Source organism: Penicillium subrubescens, assembly GCF_028828155.1.
Source record: "Penicillium subrubescens strain IBT 31985 chromosome Unknown utg000014l_segment0_segment0, whole genome shotgun sequence".
Classification (NCBI taxonomy): Eukaryota; Fungi; Ascomycota; class Eurotiomycetes; order Eurotiales; family Aspergillaceae; genus Penicillium; species Penicillium subrubescens.
Genome location: NW_026643164.1, coordinates 96,821 through 114,035, shown reverse-complemented (window position 1 = coordinate 114,035; position 17,215 = coordinate 96,821). Strand labels below are relative to the sequence as shown.

The following is a 17,215-nucleotide window of genomic DNA, read 5'->3' as shown; positions in this document are numbered from 1 at the left end:
AGCCTATATTATCACTGCCACAAAGGAAACAAAACCAAGACAACACATCAGATCAAAGGGTTATCAAAAAGAAAGCGCTATCAAAGTGCTCGAATTGCGGAGAAATTGGCCATACAATTCGTTTATGCAGGGTATAATAGGCTATGTAAATAATATGAAATGGAATCAGTGAAAGAGAAGCTCTTATAGTAGTAGTAGTTGATAGAATGTAGTTGCTATAGTGGTAAGTAATGCAGTTGCTGCGGTAATGTATGGTAAAGATTCTTGGCAAAATTGATTATGTGATGCGGGTATTACATAATTGTTGTGCCAGTAGTAAAAAGCTGTTGTGTCCCTATCAATTCCCTTATGTGATGCGGGTATTACATAATTGTTGTGCCAGTAGTAAAAAGCTGTTGTGTCCCTATCAATTCCCACTAACTACGTTAACTTAGTTATGTGAGCATAATAATGACTAATACATGCGGGTTTACTATATCCCTTCCTCCGGGATCCACTGTTGCTTCTGTTCCGTCACCAACCCAAATCACAGCTTCTCGCATTCGCATGGATTGAGGCCGGCACTTGAAGTCCGAGTGCTAGAATGTTTACAGCTTAGCCGCAGTCTGGATTTAGGCCTCGGTGCGGTCTCCATGCGTCGTCTTGTACTGAAATACCAGGCGACTGGACTGAATGGATGAGAACAGCGACATTATCACCGGCAGGGCGATATCGAGTGAAGTAGGTACTACAGCTGAGAAAGTTGCTGCTTGATTAACCAGCCTGGGGAATGTTTCCGCTCAAAACATTGCCATAGCAGGCTGGAATTTCCAGTATTGCTCGAACAAGAAGCCCACAGAAAAATTGGGATATGCACTGATCGTTGTTGGGCCAGAAGTCAAAGAAGGGAAGTCAAATATTGGGAACTTCGAGATTTGGGGCATTGGTCACCAGCGAGGGAGAAAAAGGCCTCATTATACCCCACCATGCGACATAATCTCCTAAACAAGATTTTCGAGTAGACGTCGTCCAAGCGTCAACACTGTCGAGGAAGAAAATTACAATCGTGGACTGATACAACCAGTTTTTGAGATATCTGGTCATGTTGCAATTCGTATGCCTGAATCTTACTAAATCAAACAGCGGGAAAATTTAAATGAAGAGCATATACTCAACCCCGTGCGAATGAAAAGTCTTCAAGAGAGATGGTAAGGTATATCATGAGGTAAACTTGCCTTTCCGGAAATTTATGGCAATATCTTCGGCTGACGGACTATGTACTGCAGGAAGGGAGGTTGAAAAATTTCATGTTCTCTTGCACATGACGCAGATGAATGTGCTGATTGAATCGAAAACCAATGCATCATTTCCCAAGTAGTCAATGAGAGTGATTCAATGACGCATTGCCCCGAAATTTCTCCATCGAGTACACCCGGGAAAGTACAAACTCAATTCGACTAGGACGGAATGTCATGCATGTCAAGCAAAATTTAACCATAGTCAAGGTGTGGGTGCACGAACCCAATATTACTATTTCTTGGTAGCTTTCTGGGGTGCGAGATTGCTCCAAATTTTCGCCGCTGTGGAGTTCGTGGGGGTGGAAACTCGCCGCTTTGGCCTGCGACGATGTGAAGCCTTGCAAGCCACCCGCAGTGCCACCCGCGATGTATTTAATCAAGGCCCCTCGGCTGTGACAGGTGGCGCTTTAACATTTCGCTGAAGAAGGGATCAAAAAATACGTTATTGCTCTCCTTGAATGTTGGATTCCCGGTTATCCCTGTTTGATCTGGTATGCCGTATCCTTCTTATATGTGTGGCAATATCATCCACGTTTGCTAACTGCTTACATTCGTCAGGTCTCGCCTTTTAGACGTGGAGCTAAACGTTGCCTATGTCAAGAATTCCCTGCGTCTCGATTCCGACGAGATGAAGGCGATACAGAATGCAGCGAAGGCTCATTCCATCGCTGTCTCGCTAGGATTCTCTGAGAATGATAACAATTCTGTCTATATCGCACAGGTGATGATTGGCCCAGATGGACTCATCAAGTCACATCGTCGAAAGATGAAGCCAACACATATGGTGCGTACTATATTTGGCGATGCGTCCGGGGAGTGCTTTGCAAGGGTGTCGCAACTTCCCTTTGGGCGAGTCGGTGCTCTCTCATGCTGGGAGCATATCCAGCCGTTGTTGAAATATCATATTCTCGCAAAATGAGGATATTCTTGTTTTTGCCTGGCCAAGCCTGACTCCACACACTGGTGGCTCAGACTTGTGGTCAATGTCGGCTGAAGGTATGCTGTCTCGTCTTCATTTCTCGATACTCTGGTTCATCGCCGATTGCTAGACATAGGTTGCCAAAACTTGTCGCGGACTTATGCGATTGAGACACAAAGGTTTGTCCTCGATGGCACAGCTCTGATAACAGAAAAGGGAATTGACAAGATGAAAACGTCTGGCGGAGCTCTGATGTATTTCCCCGGCGGTGGGAGCTCCGCAGTATTTGGCCCGGACGGGAAATTGTTAACTGAACCCATGGAGAGTACGACTGAAGCGATCATTCATGCGGATCTTGACATGGACCAGATTATTGGCACCAAGCTCTTCGCAGACGCAACCGGTCATTATAATCGCCCTGATCTGATGTGGCTAAATGTCTGTAAGGAAGTAAAGAAGACCGCCCGCGATGACACCGATGTGGATCTCGTTAATGCGATCGCTGGGGATTCATCCGGCTTCAAGTAGCTCCCTTGTGTATCTAATTCGCATATGCAAATATTTTACATCTTTCTTGAGACGGCCAAGTATCTTCTTGGAGGTAACTAGCTATCAGAGATCCGGAAGAAATCACCAAGTTCCCCAAAATTAGGGAAGAACGGCGAAAGACCGAAGTGGTCGTACCCTGACGCAGGCACATCCATAGAAAGATCATATTGCTGCTCCATATCATGTGAAAGACTTGCATCGAGTTCCTCGTGAGGGCGAGAGAAGTGAGAAACATCAGTCCTCCGCTCTACTGTCTGACCGACATTCGAAGGAGTTGATCAAAATTCCCACAAACGGCGCTATATGATTCAATGCACCGCAGCTTTCATAACTTGGATCGAGGTTATCTTCAGGTAGCAACGCGTCTTCCACCTTCCAGCGTCGGGCTAATGTTTTGATTGCATTTATGCGTTTTGTGATCAGAGCTCCCAATACCGACTCATTCCATGAACAGTGTCAGACATTTTCCCACAGATCAAGTGCTGTGGCGTCGGAGTGTAAGCAAATTTGTCGTTGTATTCATCAAATGTACGATGGATGCACTGAGAAGGTGATGTATCAGAAGGGGGTGGGCATATTCAAATCCATACCACTGCCAATAGTTTTGCACAAGCTGGATCATGGGTGAAGCAACAGACGTGATAGATTGCAGAACAAGAGGCCTTGTATGTGAAATCTGACCGTCAGTCCGGGCCAGAGCAAACAGTCGGAAGAATGGAGGCATGGTTCTCAAAATGGTCATTTGGTATGCCATATGAAGAAGTAGTAAAAATTTTGGAGAAACCCCGCGACTAAGATCAAGCCGCGAGTCTCGAGACTTCATGAATTGATTCAGAATCTCATACGTCGAAATGAGAAGACCGACTTGATCAGGGATACTGCGCTTTTCGAAGGAGGACGAGAATCTAAATACTGATCAGTTGTTTTCACATCCACAAACTAGAAGCACACGCAAAGCATACAGCCGGTCCATATTTTGGTCATGCATATACCAAAATTTGCACTACCATGCAAAGGATAGTTCAGTGATATCTCTCTCTCCTTCAGAAAAGAATGCATCGATCGTAGGCACGTTCACGCGACGCCACGGAAGAATACAATCTCTTCCTAATATGGATATTGATGTGCGATCCGTCATGTAAAAAGACCAGATTGCTTGTGCGCTGGCTATTGTTGGCTTCAAGTTTTGCGAAGCGACCTCATCCAAAACCAAAACGTGCAGCTTAAGGTGCACAGCCATTCCAGCAGCCATCGAAAGGAATGCCCACCCAATATGATTGTGCCCCAGGCCGAGAGACCGCCATAATAAAATACAGAGACCCTGGATTAACGTGGATAGATGGTGCATATTTGGAGCATATGAAGGCTAAACGTTCACTTAGCTCCGCGAATCGATTGCACACTTCCAGTGAGTCTGGTTGATGCTCAAATGTCGCTCCAGCTGCTAACATCGCTAAATGGAGGAATAGTAGATCGGCTTGCTCGTCGGGAAACTGGAGAACGGGTTAGTCGTCTTATACGCGTGAACTGATGTTCACCACTGATATGTTGAAGAAAAAGTCTGGCAATATTGTTGACGCGAGTAGAATCTATGACGACTTCCGGGATAGCGCGGATTGGGTTATGTGTCAGGGCCCGTTGAGGATTAGGGACAGGAGTAACGTTCGGCTCGTTATCGATCGCAACACCGTCTGCAAGATTGGTCCGCCACATCATAACGCTTAGCTCCTCCATTACTTTTTGAGTCTGTCCGAATAGCGTCTCTTCTCGAGCTCGCCTCACCAAAAGCAGGTTGGTCCTGTGTAACGTTTTGCTTTATGACCCAACGATAAGCGATTCATCTAAAAACGCCGCGTCTAGACCATTTCGAACAGAGCCTTCGTTTCTTTGGACGGCTAATAATGTTTGTATTTTGGTTTTCGAGGGACTTAAAGTAATTCTCGTCCCAGTACTTCCGCCTGGCTGGTCTTAGTACGAACGAAGTGAAATTCAAGTAAAGAAAAGCAAGGCGACATAAAGATGAACGAGGAATAATGTAACATACTTTCGCTTCTTGGGCCCAGAGACATACGTACAGACTTGCTAGCCTTATTGCAGGTCGAACATTGTGGTTTGGCCCAATCACACTAGGGGTCAGTCAGTGTCTATTTGAGGGTGCGGGAATACTTCGAATACGAGGACTAACATGACGTTTAGAAGATCTGCAGGGCTGACAGGCAAATGCGCCTGAAGAGGATCTTGTTTCTGCCATGCAACTTCAGACAGAGTGCCTTTCGACTAACGAGGTTTACTCTACAGGAGTGAGCAAGGATGAAGAGAAGCGGCCGGGCTGCTACAATGGACTACGATAAGAGCATTGCAGTCAAGTGAGAAATCATAAATCTGCGCCCGCACGTGGCACATCTATCATTTTGCTCCCTTAACCAAAATACGATCTTACAATGGCTGCACAAAACCCTGAAAGTCAGCCTCTATTGACAGTACGAAGTCCCGGGCTGGTTCAATTACCTACTGAGATTTTGTTCTGGGTCGCATCGTTTTTGCCAAATCGAGATCTCAAGTCCTTGCGCTTGGCATGCAAACAACTAAGCGAGACGACGCCACTCTCATTCTCGCGCGTGTTTCTTTCTGCCAATTCGCTGGATATCCAGGTCTTGCGCTCTGTATCGAATCATCCAGACTTCAGGGAGCAGATCGCCGAAATTATTTGGGACGACGCGCGTTTTGTTTCGGCTCCAGTGTCCTGAGAGGATTTTGAACCGCACATAGATCGGAGTGGCTTGCAAATCACCGACGAAGGATGTCCTAAGCGGTTCTTGCAGGATTTCAAAGTGAACATCCGCAGTACGAAACAGCGGAAAGCAAGGGACGTGGACAGGCCCGACCATATAGCTCGCCAGCAGCAGGTGGATGCGCAGATGCCTCTTAAGGACTACTGGAAGTAGTATTCGCAAGTTCTCAATGACCAGCAAGCTGTGATCGAATCTCGGAAAGATGAAAATGCCTTCCTTTATTGCTTAGAGCAATTCCCAAAGCTGAGACGAGTGACTGTTACGCCAGCAGCGCACGGCCGCATTTTCGATCCGTTATATCAAACACCTACGATTCGAGTATTTCCTTATGGGTTCAACTATCCTATTACAAGAGGATAGCACATTTCTTTGACTGAAGGAATCCCAGTTGATGACTCGATCCCTTTGACCTCGATAGGGTTTGCAGGGTTTGTCGTCTTCTTTGGGCCTGCATGAAGCAGGCCGGGGATTTCCTGCCAGGACCAGGCCTTGTTCTTCTCCTTTGTGCTTCAGGGCCTTATAGACCCTGTTCTGTTCCCTTCTGCTTCGTCTTCCTGTTCTAGATAGACCAATTGACTCAGTCTCCCTCTTCTCTTCTCGCTTCCTGTGCAGCAGTGCCGTGGGCGCTGTCACCAGTTAACCCTTTAACGTCGTCAGAGGCAAAAGAAGAGTATAAGGAGTTGTAGAGAGGGGCCAGAATTTCCCTTCGCGTTTTATCTCGATTGAGGACAATAATATTTCCGAACTATGGTTCGATTCAAAACAACTTGCCACTGGGATCAACAACATGATCTTTGCCCAGCCGTGTGAAGAATATAACTAGTTCGAAGCCATCATGAAACGCCCAGGCTTTCGTCACCTTCACCTATCCTTCCTGGTTGGAGACAACGGGTTCTATGACTATGAAGGTTTCACCAGCGGATGCTTCTCTGAGGCTGTTAGCTTGGCCAAGGACCTAACTCACATCCATTTGACAGTGGCATTGGAAGGTGGCGATTCAGCTGACAATCTAGTTGTTCCTTTAAAAGAGATTTCCCCTATCCAGCAATAGCCAAATCTCTATCATCTTAGTCTTTCAAAATTTAGCGTCAACACGTCAGTCATGATTGATCTGCTTAGTCCGGCGTCATTTTCACTACGCTCTGTTGAGATAGGATCCCTTGGGTTTCCTAACGACGAAGGAGGCTGGTCTGAGCTATTGGAGCGGATGCGGGATGAGCTTGATTGGGCTAAGCTCGATCGATCTCTGAGACCGGCCGTGAGAATCACCATCGGGATTCGCTCTTCTCACAGACGAGGTAACGAATTTTCTATGACTCTGGGGCAATTCCAACACATGAATCTTTACTTCCAAGTTAGGAATGGGTACTTTGCATGATATTTTTGAACCTGAATATACTTGACCACGGTATAAGTATGCAGGAGCTTCAGGAACTAGGAATTTGTAAACCTTGGTAATAGATCAGGATTAATAATATTGAAATCTTCAAGCTCAGCATGGCATATGGCAATTTGATTGAATTTGGGGTTTACCCGAGAGATTCGAAGGACCCCGATTTAATTCCATGCTCAGATTACAATATCTCGTAAGGTTTTTGTACAGACGATAAGCTTTGATGGATATTTCCTAACAGGCACCTCCAGTCTATCAGGATATCAATCACGGGTACAACGTCCTCTCACATTATTTCAAATTACTATCTTGCAGGCGGCTAACGTTAGAGTTACGGGTAATTGATGGGATAGGATCTTTGCGAAGTTGATCTTAGGGGGATGCCGTAAGTATTGTTAAGAAATAACAGTTTCCAGAAAAGACGACTAAGGACTCACACTGACCGCTTAAAAAGCAATCTCTATCTACTAGGGCAGTCTGTTATCTATCCTATGGCTGTTCCGAGTCCAAGCGAGACGAAAGCCAACCTTCATTTAGTGGCTCCTCATTGATAGAAGAGGCGGCTTATAACTCTATCAAGGCGCGTAGCGGGAAAACATTATTTTAGTACGAGATATAGCTAAAAACGCACTTGCTGGACAGCCAAACCCCCTTTTCAGCAACATCGATACTAATTCTGATTAAGGTGTGAAGAATTTTATAAATAACAATAACTAACGGTCAGATTATCTGCCTGGGATGCTTCGTGGAGGAAGTTAAGGATAAAAAGCGGTGTTATGGTTGTTCTCGTTAAGGACTGCATTTATGGCTATTCCGATTTAAGAGACTGTGGCGTACATGATTCTATACCCTCTAGAGAATAGCCTTAGGAAAATTACTTCGGTCTTAGTCTCAACAAAAGAGAAGTCTCATCCGCTAAGGCTATTCATAGAAACTATTTCCTTCCTCTCAAGGGTGAGGCTTCCCGCTTAACGAAGCGAATCTGTGGCACCGCAACAAGGAGCCCCAAGGAAGTAACTATACGCTCCCAGAAATTATACCTTTAGGCAAAGGGTCTGTACCCAGCATTCCTAATAGATGCGCCTTGGCCCTAGGACGGAATTCAAAGTGGTACGTTGGATTCCATCTCCAAGTACTGGGGAAACGACATATTAATGCACCAGCTGGTCCGTTGCCCGAAAGGACGAGGCAGATGAAGTCTGGGTTCTAGCTTCTGTTAAAAACCTAAAGGAAACCATGCAAAGAGATTAGTATCAAAATAGGTATATGCGTCGAGGGTTCCACTTTTGGGTCTTTAAAGCTGACTTCTGTAGCCGAGCATGTCTTTGATCAGGGGCTGGTTGATTGGAGACTTTTTTCAGCGGGTGGCTCAACGCAGGGAAAACAAGTGAATACGCATCATCAAAAACGAGCACGGCAGGCAAAAATATCTTGGAACAACACTGAAAATCTCTTCACAACAGCCTCCGCCGCATTCCGTGGCAAGTTACCACCCAATCCGTGAATTTCGTTTATTTATGAACTTGGTAAACAGGACTCTTCGACCGGCTGGCCATCTTTATGAGATGAACCAACCTAAGGAAGGGCATTCTAAGCTTCATCGTTTTATCATTTCAATTTGACATCCATCTTTATGGTTCTCGGTTTCCTATCTAGCTAACATCTGACTTAGCTCTACTCTGGCAAATCAAGTGACGTGGACGTCTTGAGTGCTGATCAACAAGAACTGTCAGCTGAGGAGTTTGGCACTGTGTTTAATTATATGCATGAAATGAAATATCTTTCTATCCTACATGCATCTTTTCAGGCTGCTTTCTTTTTCCCTTTTTACCAGGAGGGGGCGTTTATTTTCCTGCCCTTCTCGGAAATACTTATAGAAAGTAAGCTTGCAAAATAATAGAAGGTTCATCAGTATGGATCACACGGACACACTTCACAATATTAGCCTCAATTGGAACAAAAAAAATGCCTGTCAATTCTTGAGTTTGTGAGGCGGCATGCATGTTGATGAACATTATCCGCTAAGGTCCGGCCGTAGGATTCATGGTTCTGAATGCATGTAATCATTCCTCAATGTCATTCTGCCTATTTGAGAGATATCTGGGAAGAGGTCCATCGGCTGGGTGTGTAGCAGTCCATCTTTAAGACCCCTCATGTCGGAAGTTCGGGAATCATTCCATAAAATCATAGGTGTGTAGTCCGAATGGGCACAATTTACTGTCTGATAAGCATCTCGGGCGCTTCACTTGAAAAGCCAAGCTAAATTTCCAATGAACACCCAGCTCCACCAGAATTAATGTCAACCTTCCTTCATACACATAATGAACTAAAGCGGTGTCCGAGTCCCTAACTGTAGTAGTTTGTATTCGTAATTAGATGATTTTAAAGAGGAATTGAACCCTAAACGACTAGTAACGCAAGCAAATTCTGTGATGCCACTCGGGGAGCCCACATCCATCCATAGAGTACGTGTTTGCCGACCGGCGAATATAGGACCGGAGGTAACGCTTGGATATCGCCACAATATTTTTTATCATTACTTGCTTATGTCTGGGCATCTTTAAATAGGTTACCCGAAGCTTGACTACCACTGAAAATTGCTAAAGTGACACTCGATCTCCATCTAGAGCTTAGGAATGCTCTCGATCAATGCCCGCTCTACCTACCCATGACAATACTCTGTGTTGATTCTCAAGAATTGATAGGTAGTGAAATCTAGAAGCAAAGGATCGAACTGGCTGACATACAGTGTGCTTTTGAGACCAAAGGGATTAATTATCATTTAATACGTCAGATCCACGACAGGGAATGCTAACAAGACCCCTTAAATCTAGAAAGATAGATCTGTTGCGGGAAGAGGCCCCGCACCACGGAAAACACGGGCTGGTTCCTGTTTCAGACCTCAGAGCTGAAACATCGGCAGTGGTTCCTGACCTCAACCGTTCGCCCCTTTTTAACCGCAAGAGCCGTCATTTTATACGAGCCATAAAAGCCATGAGTAGGGCCTCTACTACAACTTACCATCTGTAGCTGCAAGTTTCTCGGCTGCGAAGCGGGTAGAACATCAAAAGCCCATTCCCCAGATCATCAGACGACATCAGAGTTTACCTAGTGAAGAGTGCAGGGATTACTGGACTGGGGAGAGTTGCCTTTTCACTTATTATTAGTCATTTCAGGGTCTCGTGGTACTCACTAGTGCGGCAATGGCCGCATTCGTGACGGGTCCGTTTCTTCAGCAGCTCCGCTTTTAGGCTATGGCCAAAACCTTAGGGCCAAGTTCTCAATACGACGTCGCCGCGTTTAACAATAGTATCGTCAGGCTCCTAGTAAGGGTATCTGTCGCCTCGAGAAACCTGGAGGTGATCTCGGGACATTAGCCGCCGGCAAAATCTGTCGCTATTGCCTCTTGCTGGCAATCAGAGGCAACCCAGCAGTTATGGCCTCAGAGGTATAAATGCAGACAGCTAGGCCATTTAGAAGCCATAAAGCTTTCCACCATTATCGTCTCAGTTTCAATCGTAAACAAAATGGTATATATCTCTTCTTTGGTACTTGGCCTTCTCGCTATTGCAGGCGCCTTGGCCCTGCCTGGCGACATGTCCGGCGATTTTTCCAAACGCCAGGCGATTACATCGCCCCAGACAGGCACTAACAACGGCTACTACTATTCTTTCTGGACCAACGGAGCCGGAAGCGTCAGCTACACGAATGGTGCAGCTGGCCAGTATAGCGTCACTTGGTCAAACCAAAATGGCGGTGACTTTACTTGTGGGAAGGGCTGGAAACCTGGCAGCGCCCAGTAAGTGAATATCACCATCGCCCAAGAAAGAGACCTCTTGAATACACTTTCTGATGTATGATGCGTCGATTAATAGGGCTATCTCATTCTCCGGCTCATTCAATCCGAATGGCAATGCCTACCTTGCTGTCTACGGCTGGACTACTAGCCCCCTTGTTGAGTACTACATTATGGAGAGCTACGGAGACTACAACCCCGGCAACAGCATGACCCACATGGGAACTGTGACTAGTGACGGAGCAACCTACGATATCTACAAGCACCAGCAGGTCAATCAGCCATCCATTCAGGGTACTTCTACCTTCAATCAGTACTGGTCAATCCGGCAGAGCAAGCGGACCAGCGGCACTGTCACCACAGCAAACCACTTTAATGCCTGGGGTGCTCTTGGCATGAACATGGGTGCCTTCGATTACCAGATTCTTGTCACTGAGGGTTATGAAAGCTCCGGTTCTTCTTCTATCACCGTTTCTGCGGGTGGATCGTCCTCTGGTGGCAGCGGCGGCTCTGGGGGTAGTGGCGGCTCGAGTGGTTCGGGCGGGACTGTGAGTTCACTCTTTGTGACCTGCTTTGGCGATTGACAAACTGACATAATCTCACAATAGTGCTCTGCCATTTATGGCCAGTGCGGCGGCAGTGGCTGGTCTGGACCGACCTGCTGCGCCTCTGGCACCTGCCACTACCAGAATGCGTGGTACTCGCAGTGCCTCTAAACAGATGGCCCTGTGGAGTAATGCCTGCCAGAGATAGTAAGAGAGAGGGGGCAGCGAGCTGGAACTTCATTTACTATAGTTCTATCAGACAGACGCGGGAGGGTTGTGTCCCCAGTGAATGAATGTTATTAAATATTCAGATGCGGCGATGCAGCGCACCACCTTGGCACGGACAGCATTGCTTCATGGCTATTCAACATCTTATGGTAGTTTTCCAAATCCAGGCATATTTCAGGTCTGTGGACTGAGTTTTTGAAATTTATCCTGTTTCAATTTTTACTTTAAAAAGATATGCGGTAAGCGCACCCAAATGGATCAACAGCGAAAACAACTTCAGCGTCGAATTGAATTTCTGAAATGTATCAGGAACCACGCCAGTTAGCAACTTCTAAACAACGGCAAATTCAATCTAACTCTTTGCGCTATCATTTGATATCGTTTCAAAGCTTCTCGACCGATATTGCGATGCTGCGCGCGTTAAAGGGTGTTAGGCCGGTCCCGCTAGGGGCTTCCGGAGTCCTATTAAGAAATCTGCTATAGAACAGAGAGCGCTAGGCCTTATCAAATGGGTCCCATGGGCTTGAGATTTTGACCAAGACCCAGCCCATGTATACCTATGGGCTTTAAGGTCTAAACCAAACCCAGCTTATGCCAAGCATGGGTATACCCATGGGACCCACGAAAAACCCATGAATTTATAGGAACAAAGGGGTACATGGACCCTTATAACATGTTGAACCCCTAATATAATACAGCATGTAACAACCACGTTATACTACTATTTTAGTAGGAAACTTTTGTTTGATATATGAAATATATATAGACTATATAGATGCTAATTATTCGTTTAAAAATATCCGATATATAATAAATAATAAGCCCTATAGAGAGGTTGAACCTCTCGGCGCCTGCCGCTAAGCTAAGTTAAACCCTAGTTGAACCCCTAAGCTTAGACCATCAAAAATACGAAAAGTACGAATCGTAACATCTATGTTACTTAACTATTAATATATGAAACTTTCGTATCTATAACGGGGTATATTAATATCTAGTAGCTATCTATTTAGATATATTTTATACGTTATATCGATATAAAATCGTCTAAATAAACTGTTAACATGAGTGGGTGCATAAGCCCATGAGAGCTATCGAACTTGGCAGAATGCGACGGAACGTACACGTGACGACGATCTTCAACGATTGACATCAACAGATTGCACACATGACGAAAGAGCTTCAACACTCTATTCTCCTGATTTCTATGAGATTCTATTCTGACGTATTGCCTCGATTTCATGAAGATTATAAATACTGCCTCTTTTCCATAGCTAGTTGAATCAAGTTTAATGATTGTGATGATGTTGGAGCATTCTTCTATCATAAGTTAACTTCCGATTCTAAGCCGAATCGTACGACCCTTTTTGACTTGACCTATACGATTCTTCGCCAATCGTATACTGATTTGACCAACCGTGCACACTCGCTTGCTTGTGCACGCAGAAGGATTTATGCCGACCCTGTAAATCCGACAGAATATATAAGCTTTCTTCGAAGCGAACGACTCTATTTAAGTTAATAGTCTAAGAGTCGAACCTAGGAGCTTTCTGCTCAATAGAGATTCGGATCTTACCTATCTTAGGATTATCTCTCTAAATCTCCTAAATAAGGGTTTTTAGATCTATTAAAATACTAGCAATATAGGCACTTTCGCCTTAGTAGCGTTGCCTTACTTTTTCGTGATAAGAACGATAGGAGCGACCTAATTCTTACCTCTAGGTATCTAAAGACCTATCTAGGGTCTCTTCGACCTCTAGTTCAGGTATTAGTTCCTGCTTAAGCTAGTATAAATTAGCTAAGCTAATTGACTATACTATAGTAGGTAGATCTTGTTCCTGCCCCTCTTCGGTAGCTATTCGAGCTAATAAAGGATTCAAAATTATAGCGTCTAAGGCGTCCCTTAAAGCCAATCCTATTATTCGGGAAGGGCTATCTGTAGGGTTTATCTTACCTACGCGATACTATATTACAAAGTCAAAAGTAGAAAGGGCTATATATTAACGTACTTAATAGCTATAAAGCCTAGGGCTTTGTATAAAGAGCTTTAGGTTATTATAATCCGAAATAATATTGATTTAGTAGCGGGACCTGTAAGGATATACTCTATAAGTCAGGATAGAGGCCTGTCAATCAGGTAGGAGAAATGGAGCCAAGTCAATAGTGTAGAAAGGTCAAAGACTGTTTCTTGAAGATCGTAAAACCTCTTCAACATGGGTCAATTTATATACAGTCTCATCGCTCAAACAGGAAGGAGATGTATCCTTGGTAGGGAAATGGGAGCGGGGTGAAACACGAGGCTTGTGTAACCTCTGTCAAGGGTGTTCCCTGCAGGAGTTCGTACACGTACTGCAGCCGAAGCCCCAGCGAACCTCCACAGAAAGCCTGCCGGCTTATCAGGCCCGGGAAGCCTGAGGCACCAACACTTGGGAATAACCTCATGCCAGGGTATATCATAACATGTACGTTCCGTCGCATTCTGTCAAGTTCGATAGCTCTCATGGGCTTATGCACCCACTCATGTCGACAGATAAAGTGTCGGTAAAAATTACAGAATCCGAGGAAGACCTAAATATCGCGAACTAAGGTTAGTAAAGGCTAATTCTTAATAGCTTCGACGTAAGTAGGATCTATCGAAACTCCTGTCCTATCGATAATATAGCCTAGGAATTTAACTTATTTTTAGTAAAAGGTATATTTTAAGGGTTTAATATATAATTCGTATTGTTATAAGCGTTTAAGGATAAGTCAGACGTATTCTGTATAGGATGTACAGTCGGGAGAGAAGATAAGGATATTATTAAGGTAAGTAACGTAAAAGACGTTAAGGTAACCCCGAAGGGCGATATATATATATAGTTTTGAAAGGTTATAGGGGCGTTTATAAGGCTAAAGGGTATTACTATATATTCGAAATAGCTATAGTAAGTATAGAAGGCTGTTTTCTACTTATTATGCTCCTTAATACAGATCCGATAGTAAGCGTCTTAAATATCGATCTTACTAAAGTACTTAGCGTAAGTAAGACAATCGAGGATCTCCGAAACAAGGGGGAGAGGGTAATGATTCTTTATTAAGACGTAGTTAAGTCCTTAGTAATCGATATATAAGCAGAGGCTATTATCCTTCTTTAGAACAAAAAGAATCGGTATACCTATAGGGCTCTTAAAGGGTTATATCCTATTTACTTTAAGGTTAATTTAGAGATACTCCTATAATTCCTTAAGTTCGACCTAAGAGAGAGGGTAAATAGGGCTATATAGAGGTAAGGTATTAGGGAGGAGGTTGATTACGTAGTTAGTCTCCTTTTAGGAGGGGAGCCTTCTTACTTCAGTAGCGGAGATAAGGTTAATAAAGTCTTTAAATTCAGGAGGAAGGTCTTCGGTTTTACTATATTAGTTCGGGATTATATCTAGGGTCGTGCTAGAGCGACCCCCCCTCGGTCTACAGCGACCCCCCCTTGGCTAGTGCGACCCCCCCGTGCCCGATTCTTCAGGCAGAATTTCCTATTCGGGTTTAGTGTAAGGCCGGAATTGATTAATCATCTAATACCTGAGCCAAGCTTAGTCATCAATCCCACCACGGCTCTGACCGCTTTCCTCCCCCACTCCTACCGCCCTTGTTCTCTCCACCGCCTACCTAATCTAGCTCCCTATCTTCCACCTCTCTATCTTCTTCTTCCCTATTATCTTCTTCTTCCCTATCATCTTCTTCCTTTCAACCTTTCTACTTATATACGATCTCTCTACACCCTCTCCCTCATCGCCTAATATAGTAGGCCTCGGGCTAGAGCTGTATTACTCGTCAGATATTGAGGAGAACCCTGGTACGGCTACTCGCAGCGACCTACCTACCGAATACCGATTCGCCGAAGACCCCTTAACAGCCGAAGACCCCTTAACTACCGAAGAAGCTACTCCAGGCGCTGCTAAAGACGCTGCGGGAGATCCCCTAATAGAAGATAGCGTAATCTGTATTGTCTTACCCCTCCTACCCCTCGAGAACTATTATACCTCTACGGAGTAAGCTCTCGAGGCTATTAATAACTTTGCCCTTAACTACGGCTATGCTGTAGTGAAGCGCAGAAGCAAAATAACTAAGAGCAAAAATAACCCTGTGTTAAAGAAGGTGTAGTTAAAGTGCGATTATAAAGGGGTCTATTAGGTAAGAGTTAGTAATAAGGACTGTAAGCAAAAGACGTCTACTATCCTAGTAGGCTGTCTATTCGATATCGCCCTTCGGCTTTAATCTAGATACTAGGTTCTTACCGTTAAGGATAACTCCTATAACTATAAGGCCTTACTACCTACTACCTATCGAGCTTAGCGAAGAATTAAGCTTAACTAGAAGGCCGATTAGATTTAAACCTAGTTCCGCCTCGTATATCCTACGCGCTAAATTATATTAATCCTTAAGTTAGAAGACAGCTCTATATATCTTATACCGAAGGATATTAATAATACGCGCCTGCGATCTAACTAGGAGTTTTTAGCTAGCCGAACACTAATCTAAGCCTTACTAATAGAGTTTCCGAAGGATAGGAAGTAGGTTTTTAGGTATATATCGTCGATATAATAACTAGTAGTATTATCGCTTATAGTATTTAGATACTAGCTCGATAATAATTAGTATATTACGGTTCTCTTTGCTATGCACTAGGCCTCGCTAGAGATATTAAAGTACTACCCCTTTATGCTTTCAATAGATTGTACTTATAAAACTAACTAATTTAGATTACCTCTCCTAGATATTGTGGGCTTTACTGCGACTAGCGTATCGGCGTATCTTAGCTTTGTATTTATTTAAAACGAATAGCAGCTGACTTACGAAGTAGTGCTTAACTTCCTTGCAGACGCCTACAATAAACTCGAGCTTAAATACCCCCGGACGATTTTAATAGATAAGGAGGAAGGTCTTATTAACGCGATTTATACAGTCTTCCCTGCTGTAGATACGATTATCTGTATATAGTATATTAATATAAATCTTATAAAAAAGGCTCTTCCTATCCTCTGTAAGCAGATTACTGTTACCTATAGAGATAGTCTCCCCCTCTCTAAAGGATCCCCTCTACTCCTAGCCGCTAACCTAATCCAGAAAGAACTCGAAGAAGAGCTTCAGAAGATCCTTAATAAGGGCTAGAAGCAGATACTAAAGCGCTAGAACTATATAATCTATACAGATATAGAGGAAATTTTTGATATAGCTTAGGCTCGATTCTAGGAGCAGTATAATACGCTAATCTTCGCGGATCTTATTGCTTATATCTAGTCTGAATAGCTAGATAATTACCCGGAGCGTTTCCTCTGCTATTACACTCAGAAATATCTCTATCTTAGAGAGGCTACTATATCTCGGATAGGTATAGAAAGGAACGCGTAGAAAATAACTAGACTAACTTTTCTGCCTCTTATAGAAGCTTTATACTAGCTATTAAAGCAAGACCTTTATATTTCTACTAAGTATCTCCTTACTATTATAGATAATTTCTAGCTAGTAGTCGAGCGCTAGTATAATAGGAATAAGGCATAGATTGCGATAGAGAGAGTAAAAAGGCTTACTAACCTTCCCTATATTTACTAGCTCCTTATTAACTATATCTCCCTTAAGGTAATCGAGTATGTATAGGTAATTTATAATATATTCCTCCTGCTAGCAGATAATAAGCTACCGATTCTACTAGGATATAACTATAATTCGAAAGACACTACAGGATACC

The 17,215-nt window shown here is 44.0% G+C and overlaps 3 protein-coding genes across 3 annotated transcripts; all 3 read left to right on the top strand.

Annotated features, from left to right (window-relative positions):
• Positions 1 to 1,735: 1,735 nt before the first annotated feature.
• On the top strand, positions 1,736 to 2,196 carry N7473_013268 (Carbon-nitrogen hydrolase; the record flags this gene model as incomplete). Its single annotated transcript, XM_057159207.1, has 2 exons — positions 1,736 to 1,758; positions 1,836 to 2,196. The coding sequence occupies 2 exons, from the start codon at positions 1,736 to 1,738 to the stop codon at positions 2,194 to 2,196; spliced, it is 384 nt and encodes a 127-aa protein (XP_057001943.1).
• Positions 2,197 to 2,260: 64 nt separating this feature from the next.
• On the top strand, positions 2,261 to 2,724 carry N7473_013267 (carbon-nitrogen hydrolase; the record flags this gene model as incomplete). The annotated part of the gene is made up of 2 exons (XM_057159206.1): positions 2,261 to 2,273; positions 2,333 to 2,724. The coding sequence occupies 2 exons, from the start codon at positions 2,261 to 2,263 to the stop codon at positions 2,722 to 2,724; spliced, it is 405 nt and encodes a 134-aa protein (XP_057001942.1).
• Positions 2,725 to 10,457: 7,733 nt separating this feature from the next.
• On the top strand, positions 10,458 to 11,442 carry N7473_013266 (uncharacterized protein; the record flags this gene model as incomplete). The annotated part of the gene is made up of 3 exons (XM_057159205.1): positions 10,458 to 10,729; positions 10,806 to 11,274; positions 11,335 to 11,442. The coding sequence occupies 3 exons, from the start codon at positions 10,458 to 10,460 to the stop codon at positions 11,440 to 11,442; spliced, it is 849 nt and encodes a 282-aa protein (XP_057001941.1).
• Between the last annotated feature and the right edge of the window lie 5,773 nt (positions 11,443 to 17,215).